The sequence below is a fragment of the Netta rufina genome (genome assembly GCF_964035555.1).
Source record: "Netta rufina genome assembly, chromosome: 1".
Classification (NCBI taxonomy): Eukaryota; Metazoa; Chordata; class Aves; order Anseriformes; family Anatidae; genus Netta; species Netta rufina.
This window is the reverse complement of record NC_140123.1, coordinates 144683135-144706798: the sequence shown is the minus strand read 5'-3', so window position 1 is coordinate 144706798 and position 23664 is coordinate 144683135. Positions and strand designations below refer to the sequence as shown.

Genomic DNA, 23664 nt, shown 5'->3' with positions numbered 1-23664 from the left:
TAGCATGAATGTGTCTTAACAAATCACCTAATGCATGTTCAAAACTGTCTTGCATAGTCAAAGTACAAGAATTGGAAAATATGATTAAACAAGTAAAAGTAACTGGAAAGTATGAATAAATTGGATTTGAAATTATTGCACTCAATACACTTTTATATTATACACAAATTTGGACTTATCATTTACAAATTATTGCTGTTATGTGAGACTTGTTTCTTTTCACCCTTGCCAAACCTTTATGATCTACATGCACTAAGGTGTTAAAGGCATGGGGGTACTGAAGTTCCTAGGGATACCCACATGTACCTGCTGTAGCCAGGAGTCTAACTGCACAAACCGAAAGCCTTAGCTGTTCAGCACAAATGCTAGGTGCTTTCAAAAATCCCAGCAGGATTTAGCCTGCATGTTTTTAGCACCTGAAGTCCCTCGTGCATATGACTCCTAATATTTTTAGAAATGAAGACTTCGTCAATTCGACCAAGTTAATGATTTGCTTCTGCCATTTCTTGTATTCTTTCTCAGACAGTATCTGCTATTTTGAAAATTCATGGCCAACTTCTTTATTAACCAGCATTATGTTCAGCCTAAACATCTGCAACCTCCAGTGTCTCCATTTATGGCAGATTTGAGGAATATCTTCCTTCTGCTTTTGATTTCTGTGTCACCTCTTTAAACCTGTGGGTTTTATATTCCTGTATGCAGATTCTCATAGTAACTTGGAAATTTCATGAACAGTCATTTTGTCTGCATCTGTTACAAAGCTTGACTTATTTTTTCTTAATAGAATGACTTTTATTTGAAAATGCATTGTACCAATGAAAGAGAAACACCCTGAGGCTTTTGGTTCTGTGGGTTTTATTGTGCATGTGTTTTCTTTTTTTGTGTCTTTCTCTTTAATTTAAAGAATAGTGAGGTCTTAGTGAAAGAAATAATCACCAGGCACTGCTCCATTTTCAGAGCTAGGTTGTGGAAAGAAACTATCAAGGTAGATATGCTGTGGATCTTCTACCTTGTTTGGCAGATTAGTGAACCTTACAGGTACAGATCTGAAGTGTAATTAAACACCGCTACTTTTTCAGCTTCATACACCACATGCCTCCACAAGCCAAAGATTTTGTTTGTGGACTCATGTTTTTTGGGTGAAGCACTAAGAAGATTAGTGAAGTATTGCTTGTTCCAATATATTGTCATTAAACTAGTACTTCAGGGAAAAGAAACATCAGCAGTTGAGGTAGACAGCTATGAAGTAAATAGTGTATGTTGAGTGTATAGTATTTCTTTAGTGACAGTTGAAATTACATCTCTAGGGTTTAACAGTAACAGAGGCATACACTTAAGCCCAGTTTGCTCCGTTGCAATCTACAGTTGCAATATTTTAACTAGTTTGTGTACTGGGTGTGTTAGAGTCACTCTTACATAAACCGTACGTACACGTTCAAAACGGTAACAACGAAAAATAAGTTTTTGGTAGCACTTAATTATGTGCCAGTATCTGGGATATTTAAAACATCAGCTTGTTGTGTTTAAATTTCTTTCGTGAAATAGCTGCGTGAACAATAAGACTTCTAAAAGTTAAATATGTCTTAAGTAAAATAAATGAGAATTATCTGAGGCCTGTGCCCTCAGAAATCTTTTCTTAGCCATATTTTGAATGCTATGCACTGAACACAAACACCTTTCCATCTTTCCCCTCTCTGATTTTCAGCTAATATATATTATCAGCAGTGTACAAGTCATTTCCTTAGTACCCCAAACCATCCTTTATAGTAATATTATGTTTTGTTAAAATCTTACTAATTTTTATTTATAGGTAGTTTACACCGTGCTTCCAGTGTTCCGGAACGTGTTTATAACATGGGGATTACTGAAAATGATTTTGCATCAAGATCTCAGTATGGTGTCTCTTATTACCAGTCAAACCAGGTAAGGAAAATGAATGGGGATAAGTGCATTACCAAATGCATAGTTTATTTTGAAACCACAGATAACAGTATGCAGATGACATTTCAAGGTTTATTTGTTCACTTTTTGAAGCCTGATTTCTAGAAAAAGAGGTTTTTGTGATTGAGATCCATCAATGTTTTTCTCTCCTTCTGGTGACTTCTGAGCCCAGTGGCTAAACTCAACATGGTATGACAGATGGGCTTTTTGCAATCCTATTGGTTTTGTGAGAACTGGAATGTGGGTAGAAAATGAAAAATCGTACTAAATGCCATTTAGGCAGAGGCTGTTGCAAGTCAGACCTTTATCCATCCCAGCAGCCAGCAGGTCAGTCAGCACATACCTAGCCCAAAGTAACCAGAGGCCATGCTGGCATGTACCCAGCCAAACATTTAGAGGTTGCTGGAGGGAGTTCAGGAGTCCTGCAGGGTAAAGAATGACAAGGGTTGGACCTGGGAATATAGTGAAAGAGGTTAGGGAACTAAGCATCCAAAACCATAGGAAAACAGATCACACTAGTTTCACAATGACAGGTAGAGTGTTCCTTATCATTTTAAATAATCCTGCTGTAATCTGTTTTAGCATTACAAGAATGTGAGTGGTATAGTCTTTGTAATACAATAGCGTTTTTAAGCTAATTACAGCTTCACTTTTTATTTTGACCCACTTCACTTGGGTTCATGGCCTAAATGCTAAAATAAATAGCTGATTTTCTTCAGGGTTCATGACTCAGCTCATAACTACTATGAACCAGTTATTATATGGTTGAGGGAGCAACCATATAATTTGGTAATCAACACATAGCTCAATTAACATATAGCTTGGAAATCACACAGTAGCAGTGCTGCTGCGTGATCAACATCAGTAAACAAATCAGTTCAGCTTGGGAATAGGAATATTTATTTTATAAATAGTTTAGGGGGCAAATTCTTTCTTAATTTTAGATGACACAAGAATGGCATGTTTTCATGGAATGAAATATCCTGGCCGCTGGCAAATTAATTAAGCAGCTCTGGCACTCTATGGCAAGAGTTAGAACCAGTTACTTGACTACATTTGTCCTCCTATCATTTGTTCTCACCTGTTACCCAGTCCCTAGTATTTGATGTGAATGTGTTCTTTTTAGAAGAGAGCAAAAAGAGGATAACTAGATGTGACATAGGAACAACAATAAAATAGTACAGCTTTCCTGACAGGAAAAGAAAAAAAAAAAAAAAAGAAAAAAAAAAGGAAATAGGACATGCTGTTCTCCCATGCTGCCATAAAAGTCAGAAAAAGCCACAAGGTCTAGTATTTCACAAAAGCATTCTTTTCTTTGCCGCCAGACAAGAGATAAAGAAAAGATATCCTTGCATAACTCCTGTAGAATAAACAGATAGACTCAATGATCCTAGCCTCAGCCTAATAGATTCAGCAACCTTTGCCCCTTTTGTGAGTCAGTTATCACCTTCAATAACTCCTCAACAGTTAAAAAAGGGATTTCAGTCACTATCTGCTAAGCCCTATCCCTTCAATGAATAACATCAGTGTAAACTTCAATGTTTACCTTTAAAAATGTCTGTAATATTACAATATTTTAATACAACATGAAAATATGTGGGACTTAGGTTTATGGCTGGATGCTACTGCACTCGCTACTGCTACTACTACTACTAATAATAATTAGCCATCGCTCTTCTATATAAAGTAGATAGTCTCCCAAGTTGATTTAGTTCTGGAAGGTGTTGAATATGACCCAATTTAGAACATAACAGTTCAACAAAAGATAGAAAAATTGAAGAGAATCCAAACAACACCCATACAGTAAAAAGTTTTGAAGACAAATCCTACAAAGAAGAGTTGAAGGAGGTGGGTTTATTGAGTTTAGAAATGAGAAAATTGGAAAACAAGAATATGATCGATTACTGTCCTTGCCCACTGGGGACAGGAAAATAAAAATCATCTTAAATTGTAGTTGTAGATTAAAGGAAACCATTGAGAAGGTGAAATGGTTATTTTGATTTCCTTGCAATGCTATGGAATCCCATTCGTTTTCAGTATGAAGTTAAGGAAACAGGAAAAGGAATATCTCTCCTTACTAGATCCCCCCACAGTGTGAACAGGAGAACAAAATAACCTCTCAATATCCTGTCAAGGTGTACATCATAACAATATACAAGTGTTTTAGTATATTTTAATATCTGACCGACTAATTATCTTCTGTTGGGCAGCCTTGAATTTAATTTCAATAACCGATGTGAGTGTTAATCCTCAAGGACTTTCAAGCTGAAACTAAAATCTCTGTTTAAAAATACTGCTCGCTATCAGGTATAAATGACTCTGGCACCTATTTTGAGGTAGTATCAGAAGACTAGTTCCTTAGACTTTGTCTCCTAAAGTTTAGATCATACTTGTTCCTACCTTTGTTACACAGATACAAAGAAGTATTGCAGAATCCCATTTAATAACCAGTTTTGGTGATGTTCACCTTTTATTTTCTTATTCTCATAGCAGACCTTATAGTTTTTATCTTTACATTACTGGTTTGATTTCTTTGGCATTAATCCTAACCGTCGTAATCTGACTTTTCTTTTATGCACCCTTAACAGGTGGCCTCACCATCCTCTTATACAAATGGCTGGGGGACAAGAGTTACTTACAAGACAATGGAAGAGAGAGGTCAAAGACAACCCCTGAAGAGATTAGAGGTTTCACCCCAGCGGGGTCCTGAAAGATTTTCATATGTGTCCAATGATTTTCACTATGACAGCCGGTTTTCAACTGGATTCTCTCCAAGGCACGGAGATAGTAGGAGACCCAGCGGGACTGTCCCACCAAGATATGCTCGGTCTGAGATTGTTGGTTACACTCTTCGTGATTCAGTGAACAGGGGACGCTCTTTTAAAAGACACCCCCAGATGGTGGCTGTTAATGACACTATCCCTGATGGTGTCCCCCCTAGCCCTTCTGCACTTCTGTACCATCAAGCAGGCAACAGTCGCAGTATGACCAACCTTTTAGAGAAAGAGAACTACCTGACATCAGGCAGTGCAATGGGACAAGTAAGATCACCAACTGCTTCCCATTTGGGGTCTCAGAACAGGCAATCTTTTAGGTCCAGCTGGCACCAAACTACTTTCAGAAACACACAGACCAGGAGGGATGCTTCCCAGCCAGCTTCAGTAACTGGTGTTGCTGCAGAAACAGATGGAAAGAGGATGACACTGACAGCTGCTATGGCAGCAGCAGGGAGAAATGGTTTCCTGCAGAATGAACAAGTCACCATCAATGGATCTCAGCTAGGGTAAGCATAATGCAGGACCTATCTAGGTTATGGGGTGTCACAGCTGAAAGAAACATATTTGTTTAAGAGTGGAAAGTAAACTATAGAGCCAACATAGTGTGAAAATTCACTTCCAGTGCAGCAGAGGAAAGAGAGAAAAAATGCACGTCTGCACATCCTGCAGGGTCCACACCTCTTGCTCACGTTCGGGACTACCTTTTTCCAACAGTTGATCATATGTTTAAGGAGACACAAAGTAAATGCTGAGCAATATACGACTTAAATGATGTTACATAGTAATATATTGGCAAATTTTTTGCTTGTAAGAAACCAAATGATTTTACCACTGCTTCTCACCAGAGTACATCAAAAATATGCCAATGCATATTTTGCAATTCAGCTTTTAGCAGATTGACAGCCTTCAGTTGAAACTTTCATGGTTCCAAGGAAACTTTTTAGTTTTGACGAACTTCATTAAAACATAAGCAGAAATTTCTTCCTTAGAATATTCATCCTCAGAACAAATATAATTTGCTCTGAATTTCAGGACCCCAAAGCCTCTCGCAAACAAGGGTACCATATTCTGAGGTTTTGTTGGCCCCAGTGGTAGGGGCTCCAGCAGATTCCTTAGTGTGTTTCTAAGCCACAGACAGCTATATTGATATTCAATCTCGTGTAGAAGCAATTTTGGTTCTTCTGCAAGGTGCAGTCATTGGCATCTAGTTGTCTGCCTGCACAAATTCAACCAAAGTGTTTTTCACACCCTCAGAAGTAAACATCTATCTTTAGTCATTGTGCAGGTGGCTTGCTTGGGACAGTGCTGAACTCAATGTGAAAGATTTGTGACCTATTGGAAATCTATTTGGCAGTGTAACTCCTTAAGTGACAGCTTTTCAGTTCAGCTTTTGCTGGAAATTACAGAAGAAAATGATTGGAAGTGCTATGAAAGCTTGTAAAGTTCCTTTTGCAAATGTTTACACATTTCATTTATCTCAGTACTTCTGACCATTTAATTTACTTGTACATATCTTTAGATTTTCAAATAAACTAGGTTCTACTTTGGATTCATAGCTAGATTATTTTATTTTTTTGGGGGGGGAGCAAGGAGCTCATTGGTCTACCCAAAGTTTTAAAAAGTTTCTGTAAAATATAATGGCTTATTTTAGGGAGAGGCTGGTGAAAACTGACATGTGAGATAATTCCCCAAGAGATTTGGACCACTAGTTTCTTAAATGTTGAGGAAGAGACTATAGTTATTTTAGCTGACTGAAATCAGTATTTATTACATTTGCTTATATAATTGTTCATGATATCCACATAGATTATTACTCTTTTCTGATGTCTAAAATACACATTTAATAAGTTCCTTTGTAATTCTTGTCACTGGAAGGGCTTGATGTTGAAGTCTTAATTTGGTTATAGTACATTCCATTTCATCCACATCTAGCTACTGCACAATTTAATGTAGAATTAAGTGTTTAAAACGTAATAGACCAAATTTTGCTTTGGAGTACACACAGCTGTCAAATTAGAGCTGTTTCACTTATTTGCATCATACCACCAGACATGCAGTTTCTTCCAGCAGGACTTCTCGGTCTAATATGTTAGTAAAGACTTTCTCATTTCTTGTCATTTCCCATCCTCTTTGATTTCAAAGTTGCACTATGTGATAGACTGCTGCCTTATTTGTTGCTCCCTTAATAATGGAAGGGACAATAAAATAAGCCTGTTTTCAAAGTAATTTGCTTTTTCCTGAAATTTGTACTTTTAATGCAAGTCACAATTTAGGACTTTTCAAGGTTAAGTTTTAATAATTAAGAGAATATTAAATAGTTTAGTAAGGTTGGAGAGAAATAGTGGACTAGTTCTGTATAAAATTTAAAATTGTACAAATGTATTTGCAAACTTTCTGTAGAAGAATAACTCATGCTGTGAAATCAAAGTAGAAAGAAAAAAAGAACAATATAGTGACGCTACCTCTGCATCTTCTGGTAGAATGAAGCAGTTAAAAGCATCCATATATCAAAGGAAAGAGAGGGATAGTACCTGAAGCTACCTGAGAAACAGCTTACAGCATCAGACCTCTAAATGCGCTGAGGACTGTTACAAAATGATCAGAAAACAGTAGATTTCAAAAATGTTATATTCTGGAAATTAAGATGAAGCTAAAACTTGTCAAATCATTGTTCTTTTTAACAACCATTGCTTGAATATCCCTTTGTTTGTCATCAATACACATGCTTATTAGCCATGCGGCTTTAAGGTTTGCCTGTAATGTCTTTGAGGGTAGTATGGAATAAGTATTACTGTCTGATAAAACTTTATTTTTTTATAAAACTTTATTACTGCCTGATAAAACTTTAGTGAGAGCAAATGTTGTTTTTCATCCAATAAAGAGCAGTCCTAGTATGGCAGTGTACAACATGAAGGAAAGATTGTGGTTACTACTCATGAAGGAGTATCAGCCTTGAAGGGATGATACTGGTGGATTTTGAGCTGCTGTCAGCCTCTGTGCAGTTCTGCACATCCACCACTTAGAAATTTGGTCTCTGGCCATAGATGCATTTATCTCAGTCTGGCAGGCTTGTGACTGCTGATGGGCCTCTACTACTCTAGTACATTCCTGGCATCCTGAGGCTGTGTTCCCACGTATTCTCTGATATCCCATCAGGGATCAGCTCATGCAGCTCTCCTGACCTTAGTGCATAGAGTCTTTATTTGCCTGGTGAAATAACTCACAATTTAACACATAAGAGATGTCTGCCACTCCATAGAAGGTGGCCAAAATTTTTAAAAGGTCTCCAAAGTTACTACACTAACTTGCAAGCAGGAAGGCGTGCACACATACATAACATGCTCACAAAAACATTGTTAATTTAAGAAACCTGGCTAAAACCCATGCTGGAAAAGCCTGTTTTTCTGTTCCCCTTAAGAGCGACTAAGAACAAGAAATATGATCTGTTTTTTTCCATATTCATTGTTCAAGATCTTTAAGTAAGTTTCTGATCAGTACATCCCACTAGCAATGTAAAGTAACTTTGTAGCTACTTTGTTTTAAATCAGGGCTAAAGTAAACTCAAAATCTGAAAGCCCTAAGCACTGCCAGAACAGAGCCCAGGGCACTACAAATACCAACTGTTGTTCTGTCTATTTGCACTTTGACTTAACTTCTCCATTGACATCCTCAGCGCACTGCCCACTTCATTTCATCTGTGTCTTGCACAAGTGTGCTTCAGCATCTATATATGCAGCATATTTGCTCAAAACGCAAATTCTGGGGAGGGTAGAAGACAGGAAATAAAATGATTTACACCAAATGGAAATGTAAAGTCAGGTGGAGACCTCAGGGTACTGGAGCAGAACTTAATTTGGAACAGGTGCATCTTCATCTCTCTACTCTCCTTGCAGCCATACTAATTGCCTTTTGCCTTATGAATTACAGGATAGCTAGCAGAAAAAAAAAAAAAAAAATCTAACAAAATCTTTTTTTGTCTCAGAGGTCATAAGTTCATCATAAATACTTTGGTCTGATTTCAATGCATTTGTACCAGGTTTCTCTGTGAGAGATCTGCCTGGTTTCTGCCAGCTTGTGTCTACCTTGCCTCTCCACAGCCTGTTCTGGGCAAGCCTGTGCTTCCAGGCTCTTTTGTCCTTGCCAGTCCATTACTGAGATGGCCTCAGAGCTGAAGAACCTAGTGGCCCCTGGTACAGTGCACAGACACGTGCTTTACATATGGTTCTTTTCTCAATATTAAAACATTTCTTATCTGAACTTCACTAATCTGAACATCATGTATTATTTAACATTTCATCTTAGTTAAAAGAAAAAAAAATCAATTTAAGCAAATGTGTTTCCTAAGCACCTGTTTATCAAGGAAAGTATTTGTATGAAAAATTCAAATTTTAGATGTACTTGCTGAAATGATTCACATGAAAACCATTCTGATTCAAGTTAAAAAAATAAATAGAATAGGTGTGGTTTTGTGTCCCCACACACACCTTTTTTTTTTTTTCCTTTCCTTTCCTTTTTCCTCCCTCCTCAGGGTGGGGAGTGTTTGAAACCAACAGTAAGTAAAAAGGCTGGGGAACATAACCACCCAGGTTATCCCAGAGTTAATGCACCTGATTGTGCCATGAATTTTTTTGTTCCCTCTACTAGGGAAAAAAAATGGGTGTGGTGATCTCTCTTTCCAGTTTTTGATATGGTCTAGCACAATTATTATTCAAGCAAACATGCAGGCAGTTAGAAAGAAAATGACCATGCATATTTTTAATCCTACCACAGGCAACATACTTACTCAATTTACTCAAGGTGATTGTACCCTTCAGCTACTAATGTTTCCATGTTGTTTTTATAATCTCAAGGATGTCTTGCTTTGTCCACAACCTCGTATTGCTGCAACAATTCAATTTATGATTTTCTCTTCCCCCAGAATATTAACATAAGCTTTTGTAATATTTTCTTCTACTAGTAAGAGAATAATTTCCTAAGTAAAGCTAGTTGAAAAATATGAATAGTGTGGTATTACAAGAAAATTTGCAGGATAAATGATGATTTACTACAGTCTTCCTTCACTCTATTTTCTTCAATTATACTTTTAAGGAGCCCAGAAGGGGAGATGACCCTGGAACATGCAGTGAGCATATTGAAGAGTGAAAATACACAGTCAATACCTAGGATTCTTGCTGCAGTGACTTTCATACAGCATGAGTGTTTCCAGAAAGCAGAAGCCAGAAGAAAAGTAGGTGATTTTTTTATACACGCTTCCATCAGGTAGAACAAATAATTGTTCTACGTGGTACTGTTTACCAGCATGAAAAAATGCATTCCAGGAAACCGTGTAGGATACTGATGTTGAATATTTTCCCTAAAATATGCTGATGCCTTTTGCTGCAGATTAGTTAGGTCTGTAGAGTAGCACTGGTCTATCCTAGCTGAAGTTTAGGTTTTAGCATTTTGTGATAGGAAACTTGGAAACGTAGAGTAAGAAAGGACATCAAGAATTCACCCGAACTATTTGTAATTGCAGATGTTTCTGACCTTTTTCAAAACAAAACAATAATAATAATAATAATAATAATAATAATAATAATAATAATAATAATAAAAAAAAAACACAAGCTCCCTCAGACAATCAAGGAACTTTACTACTCAGTTAATCTTAAAGTGTAATTACATCTTCCTTTTGCAAACTGTTCATTAGTTTCTATTTTGTCTTGATGGATATGGAAAAAAATGTCTATTTTTCAGTCCCTTTTATAATGATTTTTCATGTGTGTTGAGGCTGCTAAGTGTATACTCGCTCAAGCCTACTCTTTTGCAGGCTAAATGAACATAATTCTTTCAGCTTTTATAAGTTGTAGAGCCTGAATTTTTTATCAACATAATTGCTCTCATCTCTCATTTGACTGGCATGCTTACACTGTTGTTGCAGAAATATCCCAGAAATTGAAAGTCTGGGAGTACCCTGCAAAATTATCCAAGCTTCAGGGTTTGCTAGAACCACACTAATGTGTTAAAACAGGATGTGGATGAAGCAAACTGATAGGGGCTTGCTAGGACTGTACAAATACATTTGTATATTGTATAGATTGATCAAACAGGTCAAACTCTTAAACATTTTTGAAAAGACATATTAAAAATATCCTCTTCTTCATTTTTCTTTAAATTTCACTGTTAAACAGAATCATGGTTCATTTGACTGATAGTTCTGTACATTCATGTGTACAGCAGTTATTTATTTTACTTTAACCATTTAAAAATATCTTACACTTTCTTTATTTCATGATTTGCTCAGTCTGAACTGAAATGAAGTCATTTCAGTCTGAACTCTGTATGTGCAGTCCAGTTCAGTGACAACCAGACATCACTCAGTCCTTTAGTAGTTTCAATGTACTTCACAGTAGGTCAAACTCTGTTTTGGAAAGAATACCTGTATAATTAGCAGCTTTAACTTTAGTTTGAGGACAGAGCTTCAGAATTGAATGTGTGAAGGTGGTTTATTATTCAAAGCTGTCTCAGGCAGCTTCCCTGAAAAACAGGCAGAGGAGTAAAAGTGTTCAAACTGAACCAGTCAGCCTGAAGCCTTCTTCTGTTCTCCTGTCTATACCACATATCCTAGCTGAGCCTCTCTATTTGGTGCCCATCAGACCTTTCTTTGTTTGCATTGTCTTATTTGCCATTTTTAGCTTTTCAGTGTGCATTCCTTTTCTCTGTCTCCTAATGCTTTGTTCCACATTACACAATGGTTTGTAAGTCTAGTGGCTTTTCTTTTTTCTTCTGAACATGTGGTCTTACAGTATTTTGGTGGATTTTGTCTACCAATGAAAATTTAGACAGAACAATCAATAGCTTTTGTAAAGCTCCTCTGCACTTGGGGTCCAGCTGACTACACTTGTTTTACAAGAGCTACAACTCACTTAAAATTACTGACAGAAAGTCAGCATAAATGTTTGAATTAAAAACAAAGAAACAAATAAAAGAACCATAAGGTATTGGTGTCAAACAGGCTTATCTACTGTAATAAAATGTGCCTTTACCTTCAGTGTGTTCTAATCTCTGCTTACCTTCAGATATAGATTTCTGTATTTCCTTCTGTTAGAATCTAGGTGTTTTTGAATGAATGCAGGGTAGATCAGGTCAACAGTGCAACAGCAGCAAGAAACTGCTTTTTGTACAGTGGAATCAGAGGAAAGGCAGACATGCAGTGTAGTTTGCTGGGGTTCTAAGGGCAAAAGGCTTTGTTGCAGTTCATTTCTTCTGGTTTTCAACATCTATTGGTCATATCAAATTCTTTTTATCATTAGGCTCTGGAGTGCTCAAAACAGTTATATCAGATTTCTAAGTCTTTCATATGCTGTCACTTCTACACAAGGATGAGTTTGTCCTCAAAGCCATATGGCATTTTTAGATGCTGGAGGAAACCATCCTCAATTGTACATGAATGTTAAGATATTTTTATTGTAATCTCACTCTTCAATGAGCCAAGGCTTGAGTATACTGCGTCACAGCTCATATTGCATTCATCATTTGTCACAAAGCATAGAACTTGGAAACTATTTGTTTCCATACAGCTGTTATAAAATAACAGCCTCTTAATTCTTCGTTCATTTGGGGCCAGAATTTCATTTTTTCAAAATTAGACACTGAAGAGTAGTCTTTGTTAAATGTGGGTGATTCAATAGTTGACTGGCTTACAATGTTTAACAGTTTATATTTTGAAGTTCTCTATTTTTTTCTCAGTATGCCACAGATAAGTACCAAGTAAACTGTATTCTTATTTAACACATAGTCAGCACATGCACAGAAGTTAACAGGGAAAAGTATTATCTTTCCCATCAGCATGGCTGCCAAGTAAAAAATACAATCTGACACATCAGGAACATGTAACATCCAGAAATCTCAAAGCAGTTAATGAATGTTCCAGAGATGAATCTTAAATATACATCTCAGCAATGTAGAAGCTAAAATACAGAGCAATCAAATGTCTTGTCAACGAGTACAAATCTGTGGCAGAGCTGGAAGACAGCTTGTTTCATTCTCTTGCATTAATTACTAAAACATGATGCCTCCTTTAGGTGTGGACTTGAACTGTGACTCATATGAAAGCCCAGAAGTTAACAGTCATGTCCAAATGATTAATGATCTGTGCTTCAAGTGTTTCAAACAAGCGAATGAAAAAGGCCCTACAACAATAAAGTTTTGGCAAGGGGAAGAGGGAGTGGATTTTGTCATTTTCAGCATCTAACTATTCTCTGCTGCATTTTCTCCTCCTCACAGGTTTTCTCACTTGGTGGTATCCCCAGACTTTTACAGCTTCTTGACGTTCAGAATGAGGACATTCAGCGTGCAGCATGCGGTGCTTTGAGAAACTTGGTGTTTGAGGACAATGACAACAAACTGGAAGTGTCAGAGCAGAAAGGGATCCCAGTCTTGCTCCGTTTACTTCAATACACCAAGGATGTGGAAACTAAAAAGCAAATAACAGGTAGTCTTCTGTGCCTTCAGGCATGAAGTGCATTAAGTAGTGCACAGGCTTTCCATGTGAGGTACCTGATTGTTTACCTAGGCCAGTGCTTAGTGACTAAATAAAAAAGCATTGTTACCTATTTCAAATTCTTCTCTTAGGGTGAAATTCCAAGGTCCTCAGACCCAATATCAGTCTGTGTGTAAGACAGCAGGAAGAGAGTAGGAACTGCAACTTTCCCTCTTAAAGCTTCTTTAGAGATGACATAGGTCTATATGTTTACAGGAACCTTAAAGGTCTTGAAATTCCAGAAAAGAAAGTAAAGCTCCAAATAGCAAATCTTCCAAACCATATTGATGAATGCTGCTCTGAGCAGTCCCAGAGGTGCAATTATTGTCCACTACTTCCACTGCAGCTCAGCCCTCACTGTGCTGCTGCAAGCTCTTTGTTGGAGACTGTGCTGGGTCTGTCCCCCAGAACTGTCAGGTGCCAGGTATAGAATACAGGTGCTCCCCACAAACCCTACAGCCACACATTTCTACTTTGAGATCACTTACTGATAGCAATTTACACCCCAGAGCCAGTCTTCTCAGATGAGTAAAAAGCAGAAAACCCTGCCACAGAAACATTGCATCCTTTCTGTGTGCAAGGGAGAGAATTCCTGGAGAACATCCTTTTTTTTTTTTTTTTTTCTTTTGTAAAGATGATATGACACAATCAGTGGAGTGACCTGCTTTCTTGACTCAGTTTTTGCGGGGGTTAGGATCTCATCCTTTTTGTTCTACTTTCTCGACAAACTTTTAAAAATGAGTGTGGCCCATTGTGATCTTGGAGGAAGAGCCCTTTGGACCAAAACCTCCATATTACATGTTTTCTCATACATCAGTGTAGTGGAAGGAATGCTGGGAGTAAAAGGCCACCATTTCTCACAAGAAACCTGTGATTACTGCACCATTGGCTTTGAGGCAATCAGTTAAGAAATGCCCACCGCTTTGTCCCTGCAATCCTGTAGTGTATCTTTAGGAAGTCAGTTGCTGGTGACCCACATTCACTTGAGTTAGCATGCAAAGGAAGAACAGGTTTATATTTTACAAATGGAAGAAAACATGAATAAATGAATGGAGATTTATTTCAAGTGTTCTTTAAAGACACCAGCAACAGAAGCTATTAAAATAGCAGTGCTTACAAAGATACAGAAAGTGTCAAGCAGCCCTGCCTTGAAGCAAAGGCATGTTGAAACCTTCTGTAGTTCTGCATTCTTTTAAGTATTTAAAATACTGTGCTCCCTGAGCTGGAGAACAAAGCTTTGTATTGTTGGTTCTTTTGGCTCAGTTCTACCACTCTGCAACATTAAAATGTCTTGAAGATTTTTGCATTCATCAGATGTAGAACTGGATCTGCATTAATTTAATGATCATTAAATAACTTATTGCATAGCATGTTGTCTTTTGGTGCATTTACACACCAGTGAGGCAAGCAGTGAAAATGGTGGCACAGTGTCCAGAAAACTTTGGTCATTTTTTTCTAGCAATTCCATCATTTCTGATACGAGATTTGACTGTTTATGCAGGAGGACATGTACAGATATAGGTACTGTGAGTATTGTCTTCCCCTTCAGTAGTGTGAAAACCAATAAAGGGTCACCTTTTTTCTGGAATTACTGCTGTCACTGAACATTTATTTATGAAGTATACAAGACACTAATGTAATATCTAAGCAATATTGAGCAGGTTGTTGTAGTTAGCATAATAGCAAATAGCAAAATATTCTGATGTTATTTCATGCCTATCAGATGCAGGTGATTGCTTTAAAAATTAAGGAAAAGGGGGTATTACACTATTTCAAGAGCAAATGTGCGGTCAGGAGGAAGAACACTGGGTCCCTTGGTGAAAATGTCACTACAGCAGATTTTCTGCCATCATTTCAGGGATTCTTCTTGCTCACTAGCAAGTTGTGAGGAGCCCATGGGACTTGTTGATTGATTTTCTCTGAGAATATTAACTTTGCTTCCAACCACATTTCTTTCCCAGCCTTCACAAGGCAGGCAAGGAGAAGGCTGCAGGCAGGAAGTAGGCAATCACTGTTAGCGTGTGCTTACTGAGGTTGGTAGTTCCAGATGCTCTTGGCATGTACAATGATAGCTAGGAAACACTGGAATTTCTGTCCTGTAAGGGCTGCATCATAAGGCTTTTTCAAGTGCTGTGCAAAGCTCTTTCTACCAAAATGTTTTTAACCCCACAGAGCATGTTTCCCTGAATGATTAGTGTCTCAAGTTTCAAGGACCAAAACCTTGGTACCTTTCATTGCCTTTGGCTTCCTTCATTGCCTAGAGGAATATCATAGCTATGCATGCAATTGCAGCGGAGTGTTGTAACATACTTCCAGGAAAAGGTTAATGCAGAATCAGGAATTCCACCTCTTCAGCATGAGAAGGGTGCCTATCTTTCCACATCATACTTGTTAGCTGCCTGTAAATTAGAGACTTCCAAATATATGATGTGATAGCTAGCTGCATGTGTTGCCCCATAAGAGATCAGCAGCTGGTAATAACACACTGCACTCCCGTGAGAGTCTCCTGTCCCAGAACTGAAAGCATGTGACACTCATCAATAAAGATGCCTAAGCTCAAGAGAGGAAAGCTTTTTGTTTCTGCTGCTGTGTAGGAAGCCTTGTACCAAAGCATTCCACCTGACAAAAATACATGATGATAAAGACGTTTTTGGAGAGAAGATGTTTGTGTTCTTAAACACTTCTTCATTACCTCTCAGAAATATGATCCTAATACTTGTGCATGTGAGAAAAGTAAATCTGACCCTTAGAAGCTTATCTTTAAGGTCAGTGGCTAATTAGCAGCAGCACAGTTAGTACCGATGAACCGTACCTAATCTTGAGCCATATCGTATGTTGTATATCTCACAGAGTATTTTGAAGGTCTGTGTTTTCTTCCTGTCTCTCCCTTTTCTTTCCCACTGTGAAGAGAGGAGCAAAGAAGCCCACAGGAATAACAGGAAAGTAGGGGAAAGCTCTCTCAATATCAAAAATGTGACCCCCTTGTGTTGACTCCACCACAAATAAGAACCTGCAGCTGCTCTTCCCTTTGTGTATACTCCAGTTTGAACACCAGAAATGCAATTGCAAGCCAGCACTTTGGCTGAGGAGAACAGCCTGAGCATAGTCATGCAGTGAGGCTTGTATCGTCCTGTGAAAAGACTGAAAGCAATGAAATGTAAGGAGGTAAATGCTGACTGTAGCAAGTTCTGTGTCCTGCCACACAGTCTGTGCCTTCCAGAAGAATGCACAAAAAGCATGAAACCAGTGTCCCCACCAAAGTGGCTGTGTGCTTATGACAGTGGTCTGAAAACTGCCATGGACCTGTTTACCTAATGCCTACATGCAGAAAATGGCTGCTAGCTTTCTCTGTGCAATGTCTGTGCTTACAGGGTTAATGAGACTAAAGTGAAGGAGTCATAGGCTTTGTCCTTTATTTGACATACAAACTTCTTGTATGTCTTTTAGGAAAGGAATAAGGATACTCCTGAACAATAGGAGAGGACGTCACTTTGAAACAATGCAGGAGCTAAGACAGGAATGATGTTTTGTAGTGTTTAGTGAGCACACTGAGAAACAAAAAGAAAAATGGTTGCTGCATGAAAAAAAAAAAAAAGGTTTTGAAGGTAAGCCAGATGATCTTCTAGAGAGAATCTAACCTCTTGATCTTGTTATCATGCAGCGTAAATCAAAGAAATGAAAGAAAATTATTTCTGCAGGGGAGATTACTGCACAAACAGAACTGTCATAGTAAGAAATACAAATTTTAAGGAGACCCCACCCATTTTCCCAAACAACCATCGAAGGGGAAAATATGTCACTATGAATACATTATATATATGAATACATTATATATAGCTGCAAGGAAAGGGCCCACTCTTAAAGACATTTTCTTTATTTATCAAGACTAAATTGATTCAATTTATCAAGACTAAATTGAACAAATCCATTCAAATACAGAATGCCACCGAGAGAATTCTTCTAACCCCAATGAGACAGTGCCTGTGGGTATAGGTAGGATTTATGTCAAAAAATGTACAACATGAACAGCATTCAAATCCTGTTCTGATGATTCTGACCTCTCTTCTAGGTGTCTGTAATTCAAAATGCACTTGTGCCTTTTAATATGATATTCTGTCCTTATGCCCATGCATTTATGCAGTTCTGTCTTAACACGCTTCCATTACCAATGCCCTTTGGACTGCTTGTCTGACTTCCTGTAAGCCTTACTTATCCCTCAGGAAAGTACATTCTTCCTTTTATCCCCTAATACAGAGGTTCAAGAGCTGATCCAAGAAGAAGGAATGGGCTGCTTCTGGCTGGCTTTTGTTTTGATTTTATTATTGCTCACAATAGCTGTAATTAAATTCAAAGTGTAAGGAGATACAAAAGAAACATTTTTTTTGTTGTTGTGAACTGATGAAAGGAACGTTCACTAATATCCTGCCAGTGTTTGGAGGAGGAGGTCTATGAAACTTAGAGCAGCAAGTGGGGGAAACAATGAATGCCTTTGTAGTGAAAATACTTGTCTAGGGAAGACTTCTTTAAAGAGATTTTTCATCTGTTGGTATAGAACAGAAGCAGAGCTAACCAATTTACAATATCATACTTGAGATTTGTTTCAGTGTTTGCACAACGTGAGTAGACAAGGTATGTTGTGTTACTTAACCACTGGTTGACTGTCACTGTTCAGACAGTTGTCACTAAATAAACTGTTAACACTTTTCCCTCTTACGAGGAATTTTGCCTTCAAGTGTTAGAGAAACTTGGTGATGGCCATCTCCCATCTTCCAGCAGGTTTCCAAAGACCTGTAAACTCACTTACTGTGCCTCCCGTCTACCCCTCTTTGCAAGTTTATTCTCTGGTGTGTTGTTGGTACTTGGAAGTGCAACTAGTCCTGCCAGGCATCAAGATGGGCCGATTTCCTCCCTGGAAATGTGTAAATGATCACAGGTGTTGGGTGTTAGCTCTGTTTTATGTGTGTTACTTGGTGACTGAGAAGATGATAGCTACGAATTGGCAATGGGCATGCAGAGCCATGGAAAACTGCACTTCGTTGTCAGGCGTTGGAAGGACTATATGGATAACTGACTTTAATTACACAGATAAGTGCACCCTTTGTTTTGGCGCCATTTCCACATCCTCAGATCAAAGTCCTGTCACACAGGTTCACTCTTAGAGTTGCAGTACACTGCCATGAAGGTATAAACACTTTTCCCTGTGTCAAAAAACTACCTGCATCCTCAGAAAGGCGAGTTTTATGTTAGGAAGTGTTTTCTTTGTGAAACTGATGCAGCTGGAGGAGGTAGTCAAAATTACAGTAAATAATGCAATAGTGAACATTCAGAGCTACTTATTTCTTTCTTCAGTGTTAAGGTACAACTTTTGCTGTGCTCTCCAGTCATGTACATATGCCTAAAAGCTCTGTCATTTACCTGCTCAATGAGAGGACACAGAAAATCAAATTTGTTGTACATTCACTATTTTTTGACTCCTTTTTCCATAATCCTAGAAAGAATACATGAACCAATAGGCACCAATTTCAGATGTTAACAATGTTCAATCAAAGTTCAGCTTTTTTTTTTTTTTTTCAGACAGAGAAATTCCACACTGTAGTTCAGATTCTTTTGTTTATCGCTTTAGTGATTGTTTGACATAATATGGCTAATTGCGCTAGTTTAAGATAAAGGAAGAGTATGTTCATGTAGTCCGTGTATGGCTGAATGCCAAAGTGCTTATCTCATGAGAGAAAATAAGAAAAAAGCCTCTCAACTCTCACTGGTGACTCTAAAGACTGAGCAGTGTGCAATCACACATGGTAGGGTGTTGTGTGGTATTGTGTCATGGTGGCTGGTGAGCTCTTATCACCCTCTTCTGTTCCTCTTGAGGATGTCAAGAGCCAGACAGGCTCCTTCACTGATTAACTTAAAGGAGTTTGAGATTACGTCTTGCAAACTTTGGGAGAGTCTTCTGCCACTCTGATTTTACTTTGGATATTGCAGGTTTATTGTGGAATTTGTCCTCCAATGACCAGCTGAAGCATCTGTTGGTTAAAGAAGCCCTTCAGACCTTGACGGAAGCTGTTCTCATCCCTTGTTCTGGCTGGCCAGATCGAGATTACCCAAAGTCAAGTGTTCTGTCTGACCCTGATATCTTCTACAATGCCACAGGATGCCTGAGGTGAGCACTCAGTCTACAAGTACCCAAAATAATAGTGCTAAAACAGACCTGCACACTTTCTTTCGTGCTTTGAACTGTGATGGCACCAAGAGAAGGGTTTGCATACAGCTCATATTTTGAAATGCCTCATGTACTTTGTGTCAGACCAGAAGAATTACTGCTTGCTACAGTAAAAACAGCTTTCTTTGTGAGATTCTTCTATATTGATCTGATGGGTACTCTGCAGGCTATTTATACCCATAACAGAAGATAGTAATCAGAGCCCTAGCTGCCGTGCATAGCTGCACTGAAGTCAGAGAGATCTTTCCTGAATAACAGTTGTTGATATGATGTATGAAATCAGCTCCTGGCTGATGATGATAGTAATAATAAAAAAGCTTTTTAAAAAAGTTGTAGGAATGGTACTACAAATTAGCATTTGAGAAAAGCTAACAGTAACTTAAAAGAAACTTTAAGCCTCTGGGAACCATTTAAAGTTATTTTAGGACTTTAATGAACTGGTCTCCAAATTTTTTTGATTACACACCCATATCAGTAAAAAAACTTCTGAGCACACTACCCAGTATACTTATTTATATATAAATTATATACACATACTACTGTGCTAATATATTACGTACATTATAAAATGTACTCAATGATAGAAAGTAAATAACTTAAAGATAAAGATGGAATTAATGCTATTTTTTAATATTATTTTAATTATTAATGGTCTAAAAATATTTTAATTCTGCACCCCACTTTAGAAGCCGTTGCCCTGGTGGATGACTTTTAAAGCCTCTACTGGTGACTTTTAAAGCCTCAAGAGAAATTTGCTGTCTTCTGTTTTATTCAAGCAGTGGTTAACAGCATTTACAGTGGATTACTAACTGTGGACAGCCAGGAGCATTAGTATTTCCTATTAAAAAACACAAAGAGGGAAGGCAGCTTTCTCTTACAGTTTTTCCGTATTATACTTCGGTGTTGAATAACCCTATAGCTTCCATTTGGGCTACTGTGAGACTAATATACTTGAAGGATTAATTGTGTTGTCATAGGACCATCAGCGGGACAACTGAAGTGCTTGTGTACCTGGAATTTTCTTTCCAGAGACTGAGCATGTCATTTTCATCTACAGCAACATTAGATATTATTGGGACAACAATGATTATGCCATTTATGCTGGGTAAATTCTGCTCACCTCTTAGACCTGCTGCAGTGCCTGCTGAGTCTTACCTGCTTTACCAGGAATGGAAGCAGTCCTTTGGGTAGTAAGCAGAACATGCTCAGCAGCAGCCAAATCACTCTTTTTTATATGTGGCATATAAACCACACCTAACAGTTATATTCAGTACCATCTTCAAAGATCCTTTGGCTAAGTACACAGTAAGAGTTAATCCCTAGCCATAATTGTTTCTTATGTAAATAGAGGACTTGGAAAGGGGACATGGAACAAAGAAGTACAGAGGAGTGTTCGGTCTTCAACTACTGCCAAAGACACTTACTTCAGTGTATCACAACCTGTGGTTATGCTCATTGGAAAATGGCTAAATTAGGATATAGTCATTTTTGAATAAAAATAAGTCATGTTTAGTTTTGTGCACGAGTTTAACTAGTTCAAGGCCAGGCTGCCTGAGGTTGATGAATAGTTTTACAGGTGTGCATCTACTGCTGCAATCAGGTAACAGTGTCATGAACACCATAACAGCTAGTACAGAGAAACAGAGTACAAAAGGCCTCAGCAGACCCACCCCTAAATGACTGCAGTATAAAACTCACATCTTTAAAACAGGATACGCCTTTTAAAATAACAATCTATTAAACTGTGGCCCTTTGTCTTTTTTTGTGAGTTCAAAGTGATTGTATGTTACGTAAATACAAATGTGGGTATCAGAGACACATGCCTTTTGATTACATGAAAGGCCATAGTTTGAAAAAAGTAATGTGTAATGATATGAGAGTCAAGGCATGGCCTAAGTTTTAAACTTTTCTTAGAAAAGTAAAAGGAATTAAGTTTGGAATTTAGAGGTTGGGAAGCTGCCCAGTTTTGCCTTAACACATACATGTATCTGTCTGTTTTGCTAACATGTCCTACAACAGAGTAGGTCTAGCTGTATTACATGACTTTGTACTGTGTAAACAGTCCTTTGTCTGAGTCATGGGTGGTTTCAAAGGACAAAAGGGTTGTTAGCTATACAAAACACTCAACAATAAAGCATCTTCTTCTGCAGTAACCCCTGACAGCCCACCAACTACTAATTAACTTCAGCTTTAAGTAATAATTAACTTTTATTTATTCCCATAGCTCAAAAGCAAATTCAGAGAAACATTAACTAGCCATAACAAAATCTTTCTGACTAGTGATGTTGTCTCTGAAGTGAAGCAGATCGTCTTTTTTCATAGAAATTAATCTGAGCTGCATATGTACAGAGAACAGTCTGGCTGTCAGATGTGCCACTCGTGATGGTGCTACTTCCTCCTGCATTTGGATTCAGGAACCATCTCTTCTCAGCAAGCCAGTGTATGGGGACACACAGTTATTCATAGTTTTAGCATGGTATTACTCTTTCAGAGCTTATTGAAGCAACTTGATATGACTTGGTTTGTGACAAACAAGGAATAACAGTAGCTGGGTTGTTTAAAATCAAATAAAAGTGGATTCTGAATATACCTTATCTCTATACAGAAAGTGAATGGGGCTAATTCAAAGCTGCAGTTGGTTCTGTAGCCTTAATTGAAAAGTCTCTCAGACTGACCTTTTCCCAAAGATACATTGCCTATTTAAAAAATATGATGTCCATATGCTTGTCCTTGTCATTTTTAAATGCTTGAACACTGAAAATGGTAACTGAGAGGAGAACAAGGTCTTGAAAATTTGCAGTTAAAGTTGATCTGTGGGATTGGCAACATACTTCCTATCACAGAATAGTTTTTGACGAGGTTTATCATTTCTGCACAGACCAATACAATATACAAATACAAATACAATATTTTTAGCACAAATCAGTATGCTTCTATTTAATGGAAATTAACACACCTCCCAATGTATCACCAACTATATTCCTAATTTATGTGCTGCTTAAAAAAATCTCTGTACAAAGAAGCTCTGAAAAGTAAAAACAGCAAACCACAAAAAAAAAAAAAAATCTGTGCATTGAGGGAATGATGCTAGTAATAAAGATGTTTTAAGCATAGATATGTGCCAGAATATAAATCTGTAATTAGTCTTCTTTTTTGTAATACTAACATGTTTGTTGTGCATGTTGATAAGGTCTATAGCCTGCAGCTTCTATTACAGGATAAAAATAGTACTTTGAAGTACGATATATTATGCATTGTACAGTGCTTAGGTATAGAAGGATGCCAAAAATTCTTTTTTAAAAAATTTGCATATAACCATTGACTGACAGAGACAGCCACAGTCCAAATCCAACACTGTCATCTAACATGGTTGTAGGCACTGTGCCACACAATTAACAGCTAGTAAAATAAAGCTCTCTTTAACATAGTGTCAAGAGGGAAAGTGAATCCCCATCTAGCAGATGATATTGCAGATACTACTGCTGGAATGAGTGAACAACCAGAACCTTCCCTGTTCTGCTAACCAGTGACTGCAAGAAATATTGTTGAATTCTGAACACCAGCTGCCTGGGTCTATGTATGCACTCACTGATAAGGTAGTCTAATGTTGGAAGGATTTGTTAATCCCATTCTCTAAGATCTGCTATTTGTCCCAAAATTTTGCTTCTGACAGTTTTAAGGAAACTGCAGGGCACAAAACTTTAAAGACCAGAATGTAGCAGCGTACACCACACAATTCTACATTAGCAATTAGAATAAATAACGGTATTGTTCAGTTCTGAAATGTGATTAGAAAAACACTGTGCCCTGAGCAGGCAGAGTAAAACAAGTCAAAAGACTTCACTGTTTGCCTGACAACAAGCCAAATAAGTAAAATTGGCATATTAAACTATGGAGGGGAGTAGTGTGAACTTTTTGCAGACAAGACAACTCTTGTTGGATTTTAAAGTAAAAGCCACTCTTTCTTGGCCTGAAAATAGTATGCATAACAGTTCTGTCTCCAGTTTCAATAGAACCGTATTGGCTACATATTCTGGAGATACTTAGCCTCCTCCTCCATACTCTTCCTCCAAGTCTGAAAAAGTAAGATGCAGAATATGTGGGTTTGTATATTATTTATACGTAATTGAATTTCTGGCATGACTTTTCCTGTGAATTAAAACGAAAGCTTAGCAGAAGGCTGTCTATTATACTTTGAATGCTGA

At 37.8% G+C, this 23664-nt stretch overlaps 1 protein-coding gene across 1 annotated transcript in view; it reads left to right on the top strand.

Moving 5' to 3' along the window:
• The window catches only part of PKP2 (plakophilin 2), a gene marked incomplete at its 3' end in the record, with an annotated part of 43394 nt that overhangs the window by 5996 nt on the left and 13734 nt on the right, over nt 1-23664 (top strand). The window contains exons 2-6 of the mRNA XM_084290709.1: nt 1815-1923; nt 4530-5224; nt 9807-9945; nt 12984-13191; nt 19222-19399. Coding sequence (XP_084146835.1) covers nt 1815-1923; nt 4530-5224; nt 9807-9945; nt 12984-13191; nt 19222-19399 — 1329 coding nt within the window. The remainder of the gene's footprint in view (nt 1-1814; nt 1924-4529; nt 5225-9806; nt 9946-12983; nt 13192-19221; nt 19400-23664) is intronic.